This window comes from Oryza sativa, chromosome 5, assembly GCF_034140825.1.
Source record: "Oryza sativa Japonica Group chromosome 5, ASM3414082v1".
Classification (NCBI taxonomy): domain Eukaryota; kingdom Viridiplantae; phylum Streptophyta; class Magnoliopsida; order Poales; family Poaceae; genus Oryza; species Oryza sativa.
Window position 1 is genome coordinate 18664919 of NC_089039.1, and position 23185 is coordinate 18688103.

At 44.6% G+C, this 23185-nt stretch overlaps 2 protein-coding genes across 2 annotated transcripts; both read right to left on the minus strand.

The window, feature by feature from the left end:
* Positions 1 to 495: 495 nt before the first annotated feature.
* Positions 496 to 2181, minus strand: LOC4338650 (aspartic proteinase nepenthesin-1). The gene has a single exon (XM_015783220.2). It carries the CDS (start codon positions 2077 to 2079, stop codon positions 646 to 648), a length of 1434 nt encoding a protein of 477 aa, XP_015638706.1. The 5' UTR covers positions 2080 to 2181; the 3' UTR covers positions 496 to 645.
* Positions 2182 to 13162: 10981 nt separating this feature from the next.
* LOC4338652 (ABC transporter G family member 23) lies at positions 13163 to 15611 on the minus strand. The gene has a single exon (XM_015784231.3). It carries the CDS (start codon positions 15290 to 15292, stop codon positions 13316 to 13318), a length of 1977 nt encoding a protein of 658 aa, XP_015639717.1. The 5' UTR covers positions 15293 to 15611; the 3' UTR covers positions 13163 to 13315.
* Between the last annotated feature and the right edge of the window lie 7574 nt (positions 15612 to 23185).

Below are 23185 nucleotides of genomic sequence, written 5' to 3' on the forward strand. Positions count from 1 at the left end.
TGATTTGTTCTGATCACAAAGGAAAATTAACCAGTCAATAACACAATACGCTCCATATGTCACTCTCTCTTACTATTACTTAAATCGATGAGTATAGATTGCAGCGTATTGGGGTTGGATGCAACTCGAGACTTGGAATGTTAGATCGAGACAAACTCATAAGCCACATCGCTCGTAGTAGCGCCGTCCCAAGAGCTGCACAACCTGTGAGACGTACCGCGGCTACCGCCCCGATCTAAACTCATACGAGAACACACCAACATTCGAGAACCCTTATCGGAATTGCTAGATTAGGGGGAAAACTTTCAATTTTAGACCATTAGATTTGCTTTAAGATTCGTGCTAGCAAATAGGAGAAAAAATAAATTAGCAAGTGTAGCTGCTAAAATTTGATCTCACACCGTTGAGCTCATTGAGGATCTATGCTACCACCGTGCCATATAATTTTTTGGATATTTTTATTTTAGTTACGTATAAATTATATACGAGTTACAATGTAGTTACTTTCTAGTTATATATAAGTTATTATAATATAGTTACACTATACTTACATTTGAAAGTTTTATAAAAAAAAATTGCGAAGTTTTTTTTAAGATAGTTCTAATAACACATATCTCAGTCCATCCGTAGCACAACACAAGCAGTTCACACGAACATGCACGCCACGACAGACCACACGGAACAGGCGATCGCCGCAGCCGTCGAGATGATCCGCGGCAACGCGGCAGCCGAAGCCGAGGACGCCCGGTTGGACGACTTGGACGGCTGGTCGAACGACTCGAACCACAGCGACCCGCGGCCCTGGATCTGGATGTCGTAGTACATCATGTGCGTGCCCGTCTGGATCAGGCTGCCGAGGAGCGACAGCCCGCCGGCCACCGCCGTCGGCAGTATCGTCAGGCACTCCAGCCCGGTAGCCGTGTCCTGGTAGAGGTAGTTCCGCGGCTGCAGCTCCATGACCGCGCCGTCCCAGAACACGAGCGCCATGGCGGGGAACTTGGCCTTGGCCAGGTACTGGCTCGTGTAGCACAGGTCAAGGCCGAGCGCAGAGCCGTCCACGGTGTCGGACCCCACCGTGCTGACCAGCTCCCGCCTTAGAAGGTCGTAGGCGTTCTTCTCGAGAAAGGTGATGGGCACGGAGGTGCTGAGGTACGCAACGAGTGGGTCTCGGCCGCCCGACCCCGCACCCAACATGTTGAGGTTGTTGCTGCCGACTCGCATACCGGAGAGCCCAACGAGGTAAAGGTAGCTGTAGGCACCGTTTTCGTAGGACCAAAACTGAGTGTACCGGGGATTGCTGGTCTGCGGGACGGCGTATTCGCCGAAGAGGATGAAGCTTGCGTTGCCGGCGGCGGTGTCGTCGTATTCAGGGGCGAAGTAGTAGGAGAACCGCCCGAGTTGTAGCTGCGAAATGAGGGAGAGTCTCCCCCTGTTTAGGCCGATCACGCCGAAGTTTGTTTCGGGTTCGAGGCCACACCCGAAAATCATATTGACTGGCATCGTGTTGTCACCTAACGTGAACGGTTGGAGGCCGAGGTGTCCTTCCGTTTCCGTTCCGCCCGCACCACCGTACCTGCAGGTGTATTTGCATGGGCCATTATACGGTGCGCCGCAGTCCGGCTGCCCGACGATTGTCCGGCAGCGCTGTTCTCCGCATGAGTAAAGCTCCCGGGGCAGCGTCTTGTAAACGCCGGTTTTGTCGCTGGGGCAGGAGTAGGGGCTCACGCACTCCTCGCATGGCACCCACACGAACTGACTGGAGATGTCGAACGCGCCGTAGACATACTGCGGAGGCGTGCCGACACCGACGGTGATGAGGTAGGTTCCGCCGGTGGTGGCCGGGGCCTGACTTGGGTCACTGCTGCTGCCTTCGCCCTCGCCCTTGCTGGGGATGGCGTCCGCGGCGAGGCCGGCCAAGTCCGCGGCATGGTCCTTGAATATGTCCCGGATCTGCTTATTTGCCTTTGGGCTTAGCTTGAACCGTGGAATGAAGCCGGAGGAGACCATTTCCGGCGTAACGACGAGGATTAGGGAGGCAATGGCAATGGCAGCGGCAACAGCAGGGATTCGGTCCGCCATTGGAGGCAGCCTGGAGTACCTTTTTTTTTTGTGAGAAGTTCAACTAAGCTGGAATGTTCTCTACTTCTCTGACAGTTGGGAAAACCAGAGATTCTGTGTAGAATGCGTGACCAGAGGGCAGAGTCTGTTCTCAATTTATAGCCTGAACAAATGAAAACTTATCTACTCCACTTCATAATAATTAAATGCTCCGCAGCTTTGCTAAAATGCCCCCACGTTAATTGGTAATTGCTATAAACAAGTTGCTGAGTCCTTCTCTAAGAAGTCTAACAGACGGCAACATGTTCGACAAAGAACAGGTCAACCAGTGGCGCATCTTGATATGAGTGGGGCCGAACTTAAGAGGTACTTACCCATTTTATATTATAAGTTGTTTGACTTTTTCTCAGTTAAAATTTTTTTAGTTTGACCAAGTTCATAAAATGTATTGATTATTATATGCATACAGCAGTATAGGACTTAAAAAGTCGATCTATAATATGGCCTGTTTGGAGAACGGGAATGGGGTCCCCGGTTCCCTGGAATAGTCAGGGCTCCAAATGATGTGTATCACAACAAGAGATAGACATATAAGATTTACATATTTAAGAGACGTACAAAATCTATATCTTCAAGAGACGTATAAGATCTACATTCAGATCTTAAGAAAAGTGTAGAAACCTACAAGATCTACGTATCCAAGGTACCGAGAAGAGGGTGGAGACCTACAAGAATATCTCCAAGGTGTATGGTGCTTCTTTGACGAAGGTAACCACTTTGAACCCGTTCATTAACGACATCTTCGAGAAGCTCGTCCAAAGTAACAAGAAACCTGTAAAGAAGCAAGAGGAAATATCCCTGGAGACCTGGGAAACTCAGTGCGCCAGGCATGGAAACAAGCCCCATGGAGTGGAGGCACCCTCAATGCGCAATACCAATGGACTTGGGGCCCTAGGCAGGGGCCCGAGCACACCTCATTGCCCCGGGCTCACTATGGGGTTTTTTTCACCTCGCTTGGTGGGCCAACGGGCTTAACTCCAACTCAATATTATTATTTCCGTTGTAGGAGGGAGCCGTTTGGAGAACAGCTCATCCACCCACATCTTAGGGACATGACGCCGCATGTAGCCTCCCGAGAACCCATGTCTGCCGAAGGAATAGGTGGGGTGGACATGCCCCTCCCATATCACTCCAGCATATTCAATCTTGCCACCTTGTAAGAGTTGACTGGTGGGCCCAATGGTGAGAAGATCACCTTGCCTCTGCATCGTGTGTCAATCGGAGAGCAAAGATGTCACTTCCTGCCATCTTGCTATAGGGGACATCGACGAAACAAGACACACCCAACTCTTTGGAATAGGGCCCGCTCTTAGATGCAAGTTTTAGCACTATGCACTTCCCTTGGCATATAAAAGGAGGATCTATCCCAATGAATAGAAGGTTGAATCTTTTAGCAATTAGAGCTCACATAAGTCCTATATCTCATCGTAATACAAGTTCATCACTGATAGTCTACATACACACAAGAGTAAGATGTTACGCATCCGTATGGCTCAAACCTGTATACTTCATCACGTCCATTTGATCCTGAGGGTGACTCAGGCTTAGACTCGCCCCTTGTCCAAATCTTCGAAAGGGGGTCTTGCTTCCCCGATGTGGGAGTTACATACTGCGACATAGCCCATCTCAATCTCATCATCCCCAACATGATAGGAATCAAAAGGGACAATTAAACCCTAGAGTCTGCATCTGTCTAGACGCATGCCGTATGGCTAGGGGTGACAATTTCCCCGTTAGGGTAGGGGACCCGCCCCTACAGGGGCGGGAGAGTTCTCACCCGCGGGTGAGTGGGGACGGGGCCCCACAAAATTCTAGGAACGGGGATGGGGATCGGAATTAACCCGCAAGTGACCCGGAGGGGTCCCGGATGTGAGTTACTTCTCTAAAAGTAGCCCATTACAATAATATAGACCCAACAATCCCATTCAAAGTTGACATATAAAAGCTCAATACCCTAGTCCCCTCAATCGTAATCCCTTTCCTTCCTTCAATCCACCCACACTGTCGAGGGTTATTGAAATTTTATCATACTATTATTTAGTGTATTGCAATATTTGGATGGAGTATTAACTCCATCCAGCTGATGCGGGGACCCGGTCACCCACCAGGTCCCCTATGGGGGTAGGGACGGGTGAAGTTTTTCACCCGACTTCCTTTGCGAGGCCGGGGACGGGGATACCTGCATGAGGGTGGAGGTGGGGGCATTCCAAGCCAACCCGGCCCCGCCCCGCCCCGTTGCCACCCCTACAGGTCACCGACTTGTTACTGACCTTCCTAAAAAAACTTGTTTAGTGACCGATTTACTATTCTATCAGAAGAATGACTTGTTGATATTTATTCATCTCTAGAATAGGAGAGAGATTGTGTAAGACACCTTTATCGAGAGACCATTATGGTTTTTAGACTTCTTTCTTTTTCATAGAGTTTAGTTTGTGAGATTAATATAGAGGACTGCCTCGGATGCACTATGGAAAACATTTGGTGTAAAGTGTTGCAATTTCGCTCTCTATCATATTGTTTTAGTTTTCTGGTTTAATTTATTTAACATGTTGAAAATAATGCTGTCTTTTCTTTTGGCGGTGAATATTTATTCTATAAGATTTGCTGTTTTGCACCCGCTACTGTTTATCCTTTTTTAGGCTTGGTTTACCGTGTTTCAATCCTATGGCTTAGTTTTTATTTCTATAAAAAAGGCACTGGCTTGGATCTAATTCAAAATGGAATTTTGACAATTATCTGCAGGCAAATGCAAAATTTACCCAAAACATAGTAATATGTCTTAGAAAATGAATTTTTCTTAACGTGTGTTTAGTTCACGTCAAAATTGAAAGTTTGGTTAAAATTGGAACGACGTGACGGAAAAGTTGAAAGTTTATATGTGTAGGAAAACTTTGATGTGATAGAAAAGTTGAAAGTTTGAAGAAATAATTTGGAACTAAACCCAGCCGAACTAAAAGTAGAGGATGCATTGACCTCCGGTAGTTTTCGGTCTGCTCCCTTTGTTTTATAGAAAATAAATCTACAGCCCGTTAAGAAAAATAATTTATGAATAAAGCTTTTTATACATGTTCTTAGCGATCTAAAAGCAAAAGCAAATGCTGAAAAATAAACTTCGATGAAAAAACTCCAAAATCAACTCCAAATTTAATTTAAAAATTCAAATTTTAGATGATAAAGCATAAGCACAAGTCAAAAGATGATGCCGCTAATACAGAGATGTAACGTATCCTACCACATAAATCTAGAAAAAGAATATATTTAGATTTATAGTATTAGAACGTATCATATATATCTCGTGCTAAATTTTTTATTGCCCCTGGGAATTTCCATTTCAATTGGGGATGCCGATAGAGGCGAGACTGAAATCTGACATAAATACAGTCATGGAAAGACTTGCAATTGGAAGAGTGAAGTCAAGAGGGTGTGTATAATTGAGCAGGCCGACACTGAAAATAATGTCACTTATGTCTTTCGTCCTAGTGGTGGTTGGGAGATATAGGCCATGTTTACATTCCAATCTTTTTCTTCAAATTTTTAACTTTTTCGTCACATCGAACTTTTCTACACATATAAACTTTTAACTTTTTCATCGTATTGTTTTAATTTCTTTAAACTTTTAATTTTAACGTGTAACTGAACACAGCCATATTCGCGGTAATAATAAGAATTAACGTGTTGATCGAGTACCGCTTGCATGGTTAGATTCTTGCATGCCATCTTGTCAACTGTGGATGCCAATTGATTAAGAGGACTGGCTCAAAAGGTGATCGATCGTTCTCAGCTATAGCAGGGTACACAAACCTGCATTGACTACGTAATTGACTTGGTCCACTATGCAGATTAATCGATCTTTTTTTATGAGGCCCCTTAGATTGTAGGTGGAGTGGTGGACCATAACTACTCTTGTCTATAAGAAGATGGTTCTATGAAAACGGTTTAAGAACCATAAGCGAAAATCAATTTTTTATACGAGCCTCTTAACCGTAGATGATATTTGGCTATAATAAGGTTTTTGAATTATTGACAATATAAGGAAATCACCTTAATATTTGATGTAGAAAATAAGAGAGTAAATCATAACGATGTAAATTTAAATTATGATAGCGTAAATCAATAAACGATGTACTCTCAACAACAGGAATATGAAAAAAAAACATGATATCAGTGTAAACCATGAAAATAGGCATATCTAACTCATTTGCGCATATGAAAGGAACCAACAGAGAAGGGAAGAAGAGAACAATAGCATACAGTGATACAATAGTGGTTGCAATGGTAGCAGAAGGAGAACCGTTGCCGTTCCCACCGTTGTCATTGCCATTCTTGCCATTGCCATTGCTGTTGCCTTTACTGTTCTTGTTCTCGCCACCAGCCATGATTAAAAGGAAGTAGTCGATGTAGTCGCACTCAAGCACAAGCGGGCAGTCGTGCAATGTGCTTGCAAAAAGCCTGATTCGCCTCCTCTCGGTGCAAGATCAAGGATGTGAGGTTTCGGAGCCTTGTTCTCCTAGTGCATATGCACACACACTCGCCAGGATGGAATCACCATAGAAGCAACAGAAGTGGAAGTGGATGGAAAATGTATGTTCTCTCTCATGCGTAGGAGATCAAATCCATTCTCGTTTTATAGGAGAAAAGAAAAATGAAGGGTAAGAGACTCATGGAATAGGAAGAAAAATAGAGTAACTGATTGTCATCAACTAGCCATCAACCTTCCTCCACTGCACTACTATCAACCAACTATCAATTAGATGTAATCAATGAATGGATTAATTCTCAGAACTCTTCATCTTTACCATTGATAACTCATGAGAGAATGAATACACATAAATACTAGCATATGAGCCTTGGAATTTATTTGATATCATTGATTTAAATGGATCAATTGTCCAAGTAAATTTAACAATCTCCACCAAATTTCAAAGCTTACGAAAATGCTCTTTATTCCAATGCAACTTTGATATACCAGTGTTTCGGTGGAGACCGATTAATGAACATCCACCTATAACAAGAGCTACATCTATCCACATCTGAACAATGAACTATACCTTGAATTCAGAATTTCATGTGAATAGGTTTCACTCAAGTCCTTGATTGATACCTTTTCTCATATACTGTGATTAGCAGTTAGGCTCATATCAGTTTATTCTTCAAAAGATACTATGTAGACCAACAGCTTTGCTTAAACAAGCCACTTAGAACACATATATATAGTAATCTCAAGCCAGCGGTAATCCCGACTTTTGATTGGGCCACGTGGCACCCATATCTTCTCAAATAAATCCTGGATTTCATCTAAAAAAATTATAGAAAATCAAGAGAAACAAAAATGGCCGAAGCGTTGGTCTCATTCAAATGCTTGAGTGATCATTCTAGAAACAAATAGGGGGTTGATCTTTTTTTTTTTTGCGGGGGCTGATCATTTGTGATTGCTGCTGCACAAAAAGTAGGGTTTTGCCCCCCCCCCCCCCCCTTTTTTTTTCATATTGCATACATTATGTTACAGGATACATGTATATTTACAGCACAAAAAGACAATCAAAGGCTACAAAGATACGGGCAACATCAAGCAGGCTGTCTAGCCGGCTCACCGGAAGAGGAGCTTATTGGTCTCTGCCTCTCAGCAGAAGTGCGTGCACCGGCATCATCCGCGTTAAGGAACATTGTGTTCCAGTGGCTGAGGATCATGAACGTCACGTAGTCTCTGGCCAACTTGCCCAAGAATCCATAGCCGTCCCAGCAAACATGCCAATCTTCCATGTCGAAGGCCTGATGACAACAACAAAGCCATGAATATGGCCAAAATGATCAGCTTAGACCATACGGCCGGTGTCTTTAAACAATGGTTCAGCCATCTGCATTTGTCTAATCACTTGTCAAAGGTAGCAATACCATAGTTCATGCAGATCCTTTTGGCTGATGTGATCAAAAGTTTCAGGAATGCTGTTAAAAGTATCATAATGCAGCATAAAGTTAAATAAATGAAGCAACAATCTCATAGCTAAATTCAACTAAGCTGGTTCAAAAAGTTTTCTGACAATATAGCAAAAAATCATGTTTCAAGTCATAGAATTCCACTCTATTGGTCAAGCACACGATGGAGAACTAACCTTAAAGCTAAAAAAATCCACCATAATTATTGCCTTTTGTTGCAGCTCAACGATCCTCTTAGATCACTCCCTGGAAGGAAAATTTAAACAAATAAGTACAAGAGTAACAAGACCACAATTTTAGTTGACATACTGGAATGTAAGAGTAGGGCGCTACACCGTTCCAGCAAATATGCTACGAACAAAACAAAGTTCCAAAATATTCCACTTTACACGGTACAGAACAGTAAGATCAAGATCAACTCAAACCTCTTTTCTATGAGTTCCCAACCCATCTCCCTCGTTTTCTGCATACATGTTTTTTAAACTAGTAAATGGTACGCGTTTTGCAAAAAAAGTTATATAGAAAAGTTACTTTAAAAATCATATTAATCTATTTTTTCAAGTTTTTTATAGCTAATACTTAATTAATTACGTGTTAATCTATCGTTCCGTTTTTCGTGCGGAGGGAAGGGGTCTCCAACCCCTCCAAAAGAACACAGCCTTAGGGCCCCTTTGAATCAAAGGATTTATGTAGGAATTTTATAGGATTCAAATCCTATAGGAAATTTTCCTATTTGGCCCTTTGATTCAAAGGATTGAAGCTTTCCAAATCCTATGAAATTCCTATGGAATGACACATTGCATGTAGATTTTGGAGGAAATTTAGCAAGAGCTCCAACCTCTTGGAAAATTTCCTTTGAGTCTATCTCTCTCATCCGATTCCTGCGTTTTTCCTGCGCTCCAATCAAACGACCATTCCTGTGTTTTTCCTGTGTTTTGCAATCCTCTGTTTTACACTTCAATTCCTGTCAGAATCCTATGTTTTTCCTATTCCTCCGTTTTTTCTACCCTGCGATTCAAAGGGGCCCTTAATATGCCATTGTACAGTGAACTTAGCTTGGTCCTTCATAGTTAGAGCAGCACAGAAAGAAACTAAAAGCAATTAGCGCTCGGATACAGGCATCTTAAAATTGAAAGTTCAACAAAGCTTAGATGGATTTACTCTAGCAAACCCCTCTTATTGAGAGCCATAAGTAATTTTCACAGCAAATGTGCTACTTTTACACCTAAATTTTGTAAGTAGTACGTACCTGATAGTAATCACCATCTATTTTTGCATGTAGCACACCAGATCCCTGCAATCTGCTGCAGCAGTAGCACACATAAAACATAATAGTAGGGCCAAAACCTAATGGAACCATTTTCCATTAGTATGCAGGCAACACAAAGATTAGCCATATTTTGCAAGTCACAAGCATAGCAAAATTTCACATTCATAACCATCTTTCAGTCACGGAACCATACGGTCACCTAATCCATAATATGTCAGCCTTAATAAACCAAGTGATTACAATGGGCCAAGCGAACCAATCAGCTGACACCAAAACGTAAGTAGGCATAACAACCTTCCAATTGTGAGGAACCATGGATTCACTGGAGCACTAATATGCCCTGTAACACAAATTTGGTGAAAATTTTAACCCTGTTAGTGGAGTGTGTATACTACACTACAGAACAAGACTTTCAAATTAACTAGGGCTATCACAGAACAATAACTGCTGACTCCTACATCACGAACGATATTGTGCACTGCAAAATCAATCAAACACAAACATAGCTTCAGTATATTCAATTGGAACGAGAAGATCAAAATAATTTATATTGTTACATTCTACTACTTCCCACCATGCAGCTGATGTTACATACCAACTCATTAAGAGGAATTTTACAGTCCAACAGGAGGAGGTACCAAATCCTATTTGTCCATTGAGCATGATCCGACGGCTGATAAACGTTGGTACCGCAAGGTACCGTAATCCCGTTTGGCGGTACCTCCCCTGGGTCCGCGTTGTGGAAGGGCAAATAAGAAACTTCGCATCATACATCTATTTGCGCTGAGGCATGAGGGCTGAAGCTCTTCCTCCTCCCGATCCACTAACCCGAAGGTGCCTCCTCTGCATGAGATTTACTCCCATCCAGCCAAGGGAGGCGGTACTAAATCCTAGCCATCAATTGGGACAAATCAAACGATTGAGATTTCTCGATACCATGCGGTACCATTTTAGCCCATATGGTGGTACCGTCTTTTGAAGAGAGGTGGAAGGGTAGTATAGACTTTTCGCATGTAAGGGCTCTGGGGTGGGCGGTGAGGCCATTGTTGACGGCGGCATTAGCGGACGACGAGGTTCAGGGCCGGTGTTGATGGTGGCGGCGGCGAGCTGCGGGGTTCAAGGGTTCGGGGTGGCATGCGGCCTGCGTTGTTCGGCCCCGGCTTCGACGGCGGCGGCGAGCAGCGCGGTGCGTTGCAGGGCCAGCGTTTGACGGCGACGTGCGGCGAGATCCAATCCCAGCGTCGACGGCACGGGCTGCGGGGTCCACGGCAGCATGCGGCATGTGTGGCCCACGACTCTGCGAGGTCTGGTCTAGGCATAGCCATTGCGAGCAGCGGGGTGAGACACGAGGTGGTCGTGGAGAGATCAGACACCAAGCTATGCGGCGGCGGTGGCATTAGGAGCATTGCCGGCCATGACGTCGAGGTGGCCGAGGCAGCGAGGTGGTCGTGGAGTTGTCGGAACAGGCACCACGACCACTCTACAACCACATCGCTGCCTCGCACCACGACCACCTGTGAATGTTATCGTGGTCAACATAGACAGCTCGTCATGGATGGTCATGTACATCAACTTGAAAAAATGAAGACGTCGAGGTCGCAGTGGTGCGCCTCGTCGGCGCGGATGACGGTGACGACGTCCTCGACGGGATGATTCGTCGCCGCGTGTCAGTGAATCGGAGTCGGGGCCTCCTCCTCCTCCCTTGCGTCACCGCGCGTCAATGAATTGGAGCGGTCGCCGGCTTCGACGCCGGCTTCTACGAGATGAGCTTGCGGCGCTGCATGTCGACGTGACGACGTGTGGGCAGCGGCTCCTAATGCCTGAGGCGCGTTGCGGGCTGCGCTTCCGCCGTTTTCCCCATCGTGCCCCTTGATAGCGAACGGTTAGATGCATTTCTGTACCGCGAGGTACAAGTACCGTGAGGTACGAGCTGATGGACCGGAACAACGCTCTACCATTTAACAAAACACTTACCAATTCATGCCAAACCATATAGTCCAGCTTGGCTGTCGCCGCTAACCAATCGTGGGCAGAGCCAATTTGTTGACCTGACCTGCAAAGGTACTTGTTCTCACCAAACACATTGTGCACATCCATGTCAGGTTCTTTGTTGTCCATTGCAAAATTGTGCAACACGAAGCATGCTACGATAATCTTTGATTGCTTCTCCATACGATAAAACAGTATGCCCTTCAGAATCCACCACTTACTCTTTCAGAACCCCAAATGAGCGTTCAACTACATTCCGTAGACAAGAATGCTGGTAGTTAAAAATCTCGTGCAAATTTTCAGGACCTTTGGTATCAAGCTGCTTCAAATGATATCTTGTCTTGCGATATGGGGACATATAGCCTTCACGTAGAGGGTAACCAGAATCCACCAGATAATAGTTACCTACAAAATAAGTAAAGTCATATCGAGTAATTTAGAATGCTAAGCCTAAATGTTATGCATGATAGATCCTTAAACTACACTTACATGGTGGTGGGTGAGGGAAATGGTCAGCATTGTTCACCGTCTCTCTGAAAACAACCATGTCATGGTGCCTTCTTTTTTCTATACCATTATAATATGAGTCCACTATGATCTAATGGTTAAGTTTTTTTCTTCTTTTTTTATTAATGTGTGAATTTCTAGACTTCACAATGATTATGGTGCCTTCTTTCAAAGGTATCTTATAGTAATGTATAATAGATGGAATAGTACAATATATGTGTTTCACACTTTTATTATCAAACAATTTAAGCGACCAATTCTTTGATCTTCACCTCATTTCTGTAAGGCAAAATTTGCTACATAACACTCAAAGTTTGTGATCTTTGCTGTGAGACACTCAAAAAACGTGTATCTTCTCGTGGATACTATAAAAATATAGTAATTAGTTGTTGGACACCCGCCGCATTATTTTATTATATCTGGTGAAAACAGAGAGAGAAACAACAACAAAAGTAAGAATCTGGCACTATCCATACATCACAAATTCACAATCCACCCTTCTAGTGAGTGGCAAGCTGAGGAACTCCATTGATCACAATCCTCCTTCTTGTCGTCATCGGAGGGCATTGGCTCTTCTTTTATCAAATTCTTCCAACCCAATCCCATCGTTGCCGTCGTCATCGTCCTTGCCCAGCCCACCGCCAAAGCGACAGCGACTAGGACTGGGATGGATCCAACCATGAACCTGAGCCCGTGCCTCATCTCCTCGGCCGGCAATGGGCGACCTCCCGCGGCTGCCACTCTGTTGGCCCGACGACCCCGCCTAGCCCGCCGCCAAAGCGACAGCGACTAGGACTGGGATGGATCCAGCCGCAAGGGCTCCTCGACCCCATCTCTGCCTCTATCGTCTGCTACGTTGCCCGCTGCTGGCCCAACGACCACGCCTAGATCTTGCACGACTAGGTCCACATGGCCGCACGGGACCTCGACCACAATGATGACCTGCCCCCTGACCACGCCCGCCTCTAGATCCGCTGCCACTAAGCGCACCTCGAGCTTGTCATGCGCATGGCCGCCGACCGACACGCCGAGCTCCAGTGCCTCTCGCACCACCGTGCCATCTCCGACTTCCCCCCACAGCAACCGTCATCCACATGGCCACTGCCGTTCCACCTCCACCCACGGCGGCTGCAAGGGCAAACTTGTCTTTCATTGAAGTTTCTTGATCTGTTTTCACCGGAAATAATAAAATAATGAAACGGGTTTCCAGCCGTTAACCACCATATTTTTGCAGTGTTTATGAGAAGATATATGTTCTTTAGGTGTCTCATAGTAAAAGCCACAAATTTTAAATGTCCTATAGCAAATTTTGCCTTTTTTAAAAATGTTAAGGACACGTGAACAGAAAATAGGGGAGCTACACATCTTTGGATTTCAACAAACAAGACTGCTAGGAACAGTATATCTCAGCTCTCTAGTGGATCGGACGTCCGACGCGTAGTCACGTCCCATTTCCCATATACGAGTACTACTTACAACACACACTTATGTGAAAAATCACAGCGTGGTCTTGGCTGCCCTCCTGACCAGCACAGCCCAGCACATGACCCTGTACAAGACGAAGAACCCTAGCATGACCCCGACATTGACCCACCTCATCCCCTCGTCGATCCCTCTCCCCCTCAGCACATCACCCCCCTTCCTCAAGCACACGCCTCCCGCCCACGCCACGCACCTGCCGCTGCTGCTGCCGCCGTACTCGTTGATCAGCAGCAGGTCCAGCGGGTACCTGTACATGGACACGTAGTACATGAACGCCCAGTACCTCGGGATGCTCTCCCTCGGGATGAAGTAGCCGGAGAAGAGGAAGAACACGCCCAGCGACATGCAGATCAGCGAGTTCCCCAGCACGAAGTCGGGGGAGACGGCGCTGAGGAAGAGCACCAGGGAGCTCGCCATGAGCACGATGAGCCACACGGCGAGCGCGAAGCAGGCGAAGGCCTGGGTCGTGGCGCGGAGCCCCGCGAGGAAGTAGACGGGCGCCGAGAAGAGGAGGGACACGGCGAGGAGGCACGGCGCGAAGACGAGGGCGTTGGCCACCACGTAGGAGGAGAGGCGGTAGGCGCGGCGGGACGCCTCGCGCATCAGGACGCGCCGCTCGTGGAGGAGGATCGGGAGGGCCTCCACGGTGGAGGAGAGGAGGAAGCTGAGGCTGAAGGCGAAGAGGCCCAGGCGGAGCGCGACGCCCTCCGGGTCCGGGCGGATGCGGAAGTAGACGCTGCCGAGCCCCAGCCCGGCGATCACCGCCTGCGCCGCGCGCGCCGCGAAGAGCTCCTTGGTGCGGTGCATCGTGCGCCAGCAGCGCACCGCCAGCGCCCCCACCTCCACCGCGCGGCTGCAGTAGTAGCCGTGCTCGTGCTCGTGCTCGCCAGCGCCGCTGCTTTCGTCCTCGTCGTCGATGACCTTGTTGTGTTGGTGTTGATGGATGGTGGTGGCGAGCGCGGCGCCGAACCTGGCGTGGTCGGCCTCGAGCTGCTCGGTGACCTCCATGGCGAGCTCGAGCGGGTTGAGCTGCATGGGGATCTCGTGGCCGAGGCGGGACAGGGAGTGCTCCAGCGACTTGAGCGTGCCGAAGTGCGCGACGGCGCCGCGGGAGAGGAGCAGCATCGAGGAGATGTAGGCGAGCATGCGGTAGCTGGGCTGGTGGATGCTGAGCACCACCACCTGCCGCCGCGCGCGCGCCACGTCGCGGAGCAGCGACAGCACGTCCATGGCGGACCGGCTGTCCAGCCCGGACGTCGGCTCGTCGAGCAGCAGCACCGGCGGGTCGTGCACGATGTCCACCGCGATGGACACCCGCTTCCGCTCGCCGCCGGACACCCCGCGCGGCGCGCCGCCGGCGCCGCCGCACCCGCCGACGTAGCTGTCCGCCACCTCCGACAGACGCAGCTCCTGCATCAGCGCCTCCACCCGCTCGCCGCGCTCCCGCGCCGTCACGGCGGACCGGAGCCTGAACCGCGCCGCGAACAGGATCGTCTCCCGCACGGTGAGCAGCGGGAGGAGGTTGTCGTCCTGCGTCACGAACCCGCACATCCGGCGGAGCCGCGCGCGGGAGGTCACCGCGCGCCCGTTGACGGACACCACCGCGTGCGGCCTGGCGGCGATCTCGCCGCCGGTGCCGCGGCCGGAGAGGATGCGGAGCAGCGTCGACTTGCCGGCGCCGCTGGGGCCGACGACGGCCAGGATCTGCGAGCTGGAGGCCGTGAACGACACGTTGTTCAGGAGGCCCGCGCCGCCGGTGGCCGGCGGCGAGCTGGTCGAGAAAGAACCCAACAACCACGAGAGCAACCCGGCGCCGCCGGAGCCGCGGCGAGGGTCCCGGCATGAGAGGTTGGACACGGCGAGGGTGTAGTTGGGAGGCGAAGGGTGGTAGAAGGAGAAGGACGGCGAGGCGGAGTCCGGCGGCGACGACGACGACGTCGACGTCGAGAGGAGCGCCGGGTCGAGCTCCGACGACAGCGACAGGTCCTCCATGGCTAGCTAGCTATAGCAAATGGGAACGACGATCAAGAATTACGGCCGCTCAAGAGGAGCTTGGAATTAAACACAAGATCGATCAACTCGAAACGAACGTGACGAATATATGCATGGTTGGCTAGCTAAGCTAAGCTAACACACTTTTCTTGAGCGTGTAACGCACTCACGCATGCTCGTCACGACACACCATGCACAGCTTTGTCTGTGATGCACGCACGGTTTCTAGAACAGAGGCTGGCTCTTACTACTGAGATTGTGAGAGAGAGAGAGAGAAAAAGAAGACTCGGTTTAGTGTGAAGATTAATTACTTGGTGAATTGGTGATGATGAAATTGGGGGCCGGAGAAAAAACCATTAGCTGCTAATAAGATTGGAGCAAGTAGCTAGTCATCAGTATTGGGTGTAAGAGTTAAGCTAAGAGTAAGGGCAAAATCGTTGTTTGGGTGAGGGGCGTTGCGACCTGTGAGCTACTGGAACCTAACTGAACGTTGTGTGTGTCGCGGCGGTTGGACCTAACCATCGGACAAATCTATTGCTTGCGTTTCGTGGCGTGTTGTTGGGGTCTTGTTCGTCTGCTGCCGTGTGTATTTTGGAAGGGTGACTATCTCGTGATGTGTTCAAAAACATCTGGTGGGCAGTTAATTCGTTTATTATTATTATTTTTTGTTTTTTATTATGTTGGATGCGCGTAAATTAGTGAACAATTTGACATCACGCAACTCTGTTAAATTCAGTGCAAAATATCAAGGTCAAAGGTAGAGTAAATTGCATATATGTTATATATGATAGGTGCAAATAGTTGTAACAACTTACAAAAAATGTTCATATATACTATTAATACAAACTAGGGTTTCATTTACGTCTAATCCATATCGAGTGACTTAGCACCAGCATATATATCTTATAGGCTTCCACGCTACATTAATATGACCATGGTTTGATATCCCCCTCCCCCCCCCCCCCCCCTCCAAGATAAACCCATGTGTATAGAGATGTTATTTTGCATATCCTATCACCGTCAACCTCCCAAGGTCATCCAACACCAGATATTTTGTCAAAGATAAAAAATAATGATTACTAAAAAAAAGACCATCTGAAACACATGACGAGATTAATTAAGTAACATGCCTATAAAGGAGTATATTGGTGGTGGTTGATGGGACATCTAAAAACTATTAATAAAGACATCTAAAAACTATTAATAAAACACAAAATAGAATCCTAATGACGACTAAAAAGAATTACAAACGGGCAAGTCGTGAAGCAATCGGTCAAGGCGTTTAGCAGGACTTCTAGAAAGTAAAAAAAAAAAACCCAGCGATAATCATATTTGATTTTTACGTTCGCTGTGGGGGCTAAAAATTCCCCTCATTAATTGGAGAAAAAAAAAGAAGAGTCTAAGTAGAAATACAATATAAGAATAGCTGAAATTCCGAATTAAAAGTAAGCAATATTGAAAGAAGAGATCATATAGGAACGCAATACGAGATTAATCAAAATTCGGAATAAAAATAAAATAAAATCCGAAATTAGCAAAAAAAAGAGTCTAAGTAGAAATATAATCTAAAAATAGCTGAAACTCGGAATTAAAAATAAGAAATATTGAAAGAAGAGTCCATATAGGAACCCAATACGAGATTAATCAAAATTCGGAATAAAAATAAAATAAAATCTGAAATTACCCAAAAAAAAGAGTCCAAGTAGGATTACAATTTAAAAATAGCAGAAATTCGGAATTAAAAATAAAAAATATTGAAAGAAGAGTCCATATAAGAATCCAATACGAGATTAATTAAAATTCGAAATAAAAAAACAAAAAAAATCGAAATTAGAAAAAAGAAAAGAAAAGAAGAGTTCAAGTAGGAATATAATTTAAAATTAACTAAAACTCGGAATTAAATATAAGCAATATTAAAATAAGAGTCCATATAAGAACCCAATAGTAGATTAACTATAATTGGAAATAAAAAATTAAATAAATTAAAAAGAGAGTTAAAGTAGGAATACAATTTTAAACAACTGAAATTGAAAATAAAAAAAATATCAAAAGAACACAATACAGAAACTAAAATAAATTCTGAAATTAGAAAAAGAAAAATAAGATATCAGCTAGGAATACAATTTATAAATAACTAAAATTGGTGATAAAAAAATAAAGATTACTAAAAAGAAAAGACCATCTGAAACACATGAAAAGATTAATTAAGTAACATGCCTACAAAGGAGCAGAGTAGTGGCGGTTGATGGGACATCTAAAAACTATTAATAAAACACCAAATAGAATCCTAATGACGACTAAAAAGAAGTACAACGGGCAGGTTGTGAAGCAATCGGTTAAGGCGGGTGACAGGACTTCTAGAAAGTAAAAAAAAATAAACCCAATGATAATCATATTTGATTTTTAAAATCTTAATAATAATAAAAATGAGAGGCAGCAGGTGGGTCGTATAGGGGTACAATGGCAAAGTCGCCGATGGTTGGTGGGTCTTCTAGAAAGTAAAAAAAAAAATGAATTCCAATGATAGTTATGTTTGACTTTTACAATCCTAATGACAACAAAAAGTATGCGGCGGACGGGTCATAGAGGAGTATAGTGGCAGCGTTTGACGGGATTTCTAAAAATTATAAAAGAAAATAAAACCCAACAAGACAATAAACTCCAATTTTTAAAGGTTTGGGCTTCTAAAAAGTAAAAAAAATAAACCGCAATGATAATCCTGTTTGATTTTAAAATCTCAATGACAATAAAGAAGGGCGACAGCAGGTGAGCCGTAGAGGAGTACAGTGACAAAGTCGCTGACGTTTTGGCGGAACTTCTAGAAAGTAAAAAAAAATAAACCTAAATGACAATTATGTTCGATTTTTAAAATAGCAATGACAAAAAAGAGAAGATGCAGTGGACGGTCATGGATGAGTATAATGACAGTGTTTGACGGGACTTCTAGAAATTATAAAAAAGATGTCCAACAGGATAATAAACTCTAAAACTTATAGTTTTTAGATCCAATTTTTAAAGATTCCAAGGAGAATGAATAGAAAACAGTGGTAGATCGAGCAAGCAAATAAATAATAATATGACAGAAGTAAGGGGTAGCAACTGTTGTAACTTTAGAAACTAAAGAAATTAGAAACATGAGGATAATAAGGTTTAGTATTTAAAAATCTTAAGACAACGAGATAACTATTTAATAAATTTGAAGTAAAATCATATTAAAAATATATAATTTTATATGGGTGCTAGCCGCGCAATTGCGTGGGCCACCCAGCTAGTTATATTATTAAAACAGCTTTGAAAGAAGGCATCACATTCGCTGTGGGGGTTAGAAATTCCCACATTAATCGGAGAAAAAGAAAAGGAGAGTCCAAATAGAAATACAATCTAAAAATAGCTGAAATTCGGAATTAAAAATAAGCAATATTGAAAGAAGTTTCCATATAAGAACCCAATACGAGATGAATCAAAATTCAAAATAAAAATAAAATAAAATCCAAAATTAGAAAAGAAAAGGATAGTCCAAGTAGGAATACAATTTTAAAATAGCTAAAATTCGGAATTAAAAATAAGGAATACTAAAAGAAGGGTCTATATAAGAACCCAATACGAGATTAATTAAAATTGGGAATAAAAATAAAAATAAAATCCAAAATTAGCAAAAAAAAAAGTTCAACTAGGAATACAATTTAAAATTAGCTAAAATTCGGAATTAAAAATAAGCAATATTGAAAGAAGAATCCATATAACAACCCAATATGAGATTAATTAAAATTCAGAATAAAAATAAAATAATATCCAAAATTAGAAAAAAATAAAAGAGAGTTCAAGTAGAAATAAAATTTTGAAACAACTGAAATAAGAGTTCAACTAGAAATACAATTTAAAATTAGCTGAAATTCGGAATTAAAAATAAGCAATATTGAAAGAATAATCCATATAAGAACCCAATACGAGATTAATTAAAACTCAGAATAAAAAATAAAATAATGTCCAAAATTAGAAAAACTAAAAGAGAGTTCAAGTAGGAATACAGTTTTGAAACAACTGAAATTGAAAATAAAAAATAAAAATATTTAAAGAACACAATAAGATATGAATTAATTTTTTTTAAAAAAAACTAAATTCTGAAATTAGAAAAAGAAAAATAAGATTTCAATTAGGAATACAATTTATAAATAGCTAAAATTTGTGATAAAAAAATATTGAAAGAAAAGACCATCTAAAACACATGACGAGATAAATTAAGTAACATGCCCGATGATAGTTGATACGACATATAAAAACTGTTAATAAAACACATAATAGAATCGTAATGACGATTAAAAGAGGGACGGCAGGCAGGCCATGAAGCAAATGAGCAAAAAAAAATAAATCCCATTGATAATCATATTCGATTTTTAAAATCTCAATAACAATAAAAAGGAGAAGCAGTGGGCGTGGTGTATAGGAGTGTAGTTGCAGAGCCGCCGACGGTTGACGAGACTTTTAGAAAATAAAAAAATAATTCCAACGATAGTTATGTTTGATTTTTAGAATCACAATGACAATAAAGAGTAGGCGGCGGACGAGCCGTAGAGGAGCATAGTGGCATCATTTGACGAGATAATAAACTCTAAAAACTAGAAGGTCCAATTTTTAAAGGTTCGGAACTTCTAAAAAGTAAAAATAAAACAATGATAATCATGTTCGATTTTAAAATCTCAATGACAATAAAGAAGGGAGACAGCGGGCGAGCCATAGAGAAGTACAATGGCAAAACCGCTGACGGTTTGGCGGGACTTCTAAAAAGTAAAAATGAATCCAAACGATAATTATGTTCGATTTTTAAAATCTCAATGACAATAAAGAGAAGAGACAGTGGACGGGCCATAGAGGAGTATAATGGCAACGTTTGACGGGACGCCTAGAAATTATAAAAACGAAACCCAACGTGACAATAAACTCTAAAAACTATAAGGTCCAATTTTTAAAGGTTACAAGGAGAATAAATAGAAATAGTGGTAGATCGAGCAAGCAAATAATGAAAGAGATGACACAAGGGGTAGCAACTGGTGCGACTTTTAAAAAATTATATAATTAGAAACACGGGGATGATAAGTTTTGTTCTTTCAAAGTTTTAAGACATTGAGATAGCTATTTAATAAATTTTAAGTAAAACCATACTTAAAAAAATATATGATTTTGTTTAGGTGCTAGCCGTGCAATTGCGCGGGCCACCCAACTAGTTAGCTCGACAAAAATAAAGAATACTGAAAAAAGAAGTCTAGAGTACATATAAGAATACAATTTAGAAATAACGAAATTTAAAAATTTAAAAATTATTAAATAACTATCACATATATATACACTACAATATGAATATTGATCAGTTTGGTCAAGTTAGTACAAAATTTATTGTCACTTTTAATATATTTTAATAATAAAATGTGAAAATATATATTTTAGTATGTGAGGAAAAAAAGATAATGATGTAGACACGCAATCTGCGCGGGCCCACCATGCTAGTTTCTATAAAAAAAACATTTCATCCTGATTGTTACCTAAAGTGCCCGTAGCAACACATGGCCACGTGGGAGTTTCACCTAGCTAGTCGTGTATATATGAGTGTATACATCTACTGTGTGCTTGCTCGTACGAATCAGCATCAAAATGATTGGAGCAGTACTGCAGTGCTACGTTTATCGTGGTAAATCTTGCTGCCAGTCGAATGGCTTGAGTTTGAGACCTCTAAAGCTCGTAGACTCTAATTTAGTGATTGCTTCATGCCACGAATTATATTGGTGTTGTGATTTATATATTGAGAATTCGATGTTCCATCACTCTTAAGTTTAGGTTTTTCTCTTTAAAAAAATGTAATTTGGTTCTCATGGTGTGATCTCAGTAGTTTCTTGGTCTTATTTGTGGTAAAAAAAATATTTATGCTAAAATATCTACCATGTAACCTACATAACATTTAAGTCCTGATAATGATGATGAGTTCAGCATCGAGTTAGCTCTCAATGCCAAATGGTTTTTCTGTTTTGAAAAATGAAGAAAATTGTGGCCAAACTATACTGGCTTTCCATGGCATCCATGTCAACGTCATATCATTTGATTGTATGGACCATTTAGCCAAGTTTGCACATAATAAACAAGTTGGTTCGAAATGAGTAATTTACAGGGCACATCATTTTGATTGGACTATTTAGCCTAGTTTGCACATAATAAACAAGTTGTTTTCGAAATAAGTAATTTACAGGGCTTTCTCTCTCTCGCTCACGTCAAGGTGGTCAGGGCGCCGGCGAGACGGAGCTCAGGGCAAGGCGCCGACGCTCACTGTGGAAAAGCCACCGGCGGTGTCCAAATCCGGCGCTGGCATGCACGGATCTAGTCTCCCCATGCTCGGATCTGTTGCTCTGGGCGGCGGAGAGCAGGGTCGGCGACGGCTGCGTGGAGATTGGCGACGACGACTGCGTGTAGGTGGTGGCATTGGCGGCGGGGCTGGACGAAGCGGCCGACCGGCGGCGGGGCTGAGGTTGCGTCGGCGTGGAGTGGGCGGCTTCGGCCGCAACGGCCTCGAGCGGAGCCACCAGATCCGGCGGCCGGCGCAATAGGGCGCCGTGGGCGGCGGTGACAGCTGCTAGTGTGGTGTGGAGGCGCGGCCGGCGGTGTAGAGGCCGACGCAGGAGCGGCTGGCGTGGTGGAGGCGCGGCGGGTGGCGCGGAGGCCGGCACTGCTCGGGCTGGTGGCGCGAAAGCCAGAGCAGCGGTGGCCCGACCGGTGATGCTGGGTGGCCCGGGTGGCTGTTGGTGAGCTTCGAGGTGGCAGCGGTGCGGAGGCATCAGCGAGGCCGCCGGTGAGCTTGGCGACGGGGTCGTCTTCCTTGTGGTTGGCCAGGCTACCACTGTGTTTGGGAAGCTCCTCCCCTTCTTTGTGGGGAGCTTTTAGGCACGATGGAGGCGATGGCCGGCCTACAGGGAAGACTCAGGTTGCCAAGGCTAGGTTCCCGATCCGGTCCCATAGATCGGATTCAACGTGGAGGCCGGCGAGCAGCGTGGCAGAGGCGGCCTGGGTCAGCGCGCTAGGGAGTGGTGGCAGGTCGTCTTCCTTGTGGTTGGCCAGGCTAACCCTGCTAGGGAACTCCTCCCCTTCTTTGTGGAGAGCTTCTTGGCAGGCTGGAGGCGGTGGTCGGTCAACAAGGAAAACTCAGATTGCCGAGGCAATGTTGTTCCTTGTGCGGGCTCCCATAGGTCGGATTCAACGGGGAAGCCGGCAGGCAGCGTGGTGAAAGCGGCCTGGGTCAGCGCGCTGGCCAAGGTGACTGGTGTTGTGGCAGTCTTGTCGTTGGCAGGACTGGAAGCCGGCTGGCGGAGGGGCGTCGGTCGGGTGTGTTGGAGGCCATGTGCCACCGATGTTTGGATGGTGGTTTCGGATTGGGCGACGGACCACGACGGTAGGGTTGTAGGGGTTCCGAGCGAAATCTTAGCCCAAGGTTTCTTTGGGCCAACAGTGACTACTATTTTGAGCATGATAACTCTCCTGAGGGTACTGTTGAGGTACCCCTCCTCCCTTAGCAAGGAGCTCTGGGTGAAAACCTTGTTCAGTCTTTGGATGGATGACGACGGCGTCATTTGGCGTGGCGACCCTCATGAGGGTGTCGTTTTTTAGAGTCTTCGCTCCGTGGTGGTGTTGTTGGCCTGATGACGGCCGGTTCGGTACTCGGCTTCCCTCTCTATAGCGTGTGTTTGGGCAGTTGGCACATGGTTCGAGGCGTGTGCTCTGGTGCACATCCTTCCTCGACAGCTATCTGTTGATGTAAAACTTTTCTCGTAACATTTTCTCCCTATCTTAATTACATTGGATGACCTCCTTCAATCATTCCAGCAAAAAAAAAAAGTAAGTTACAAGTTATTGTGC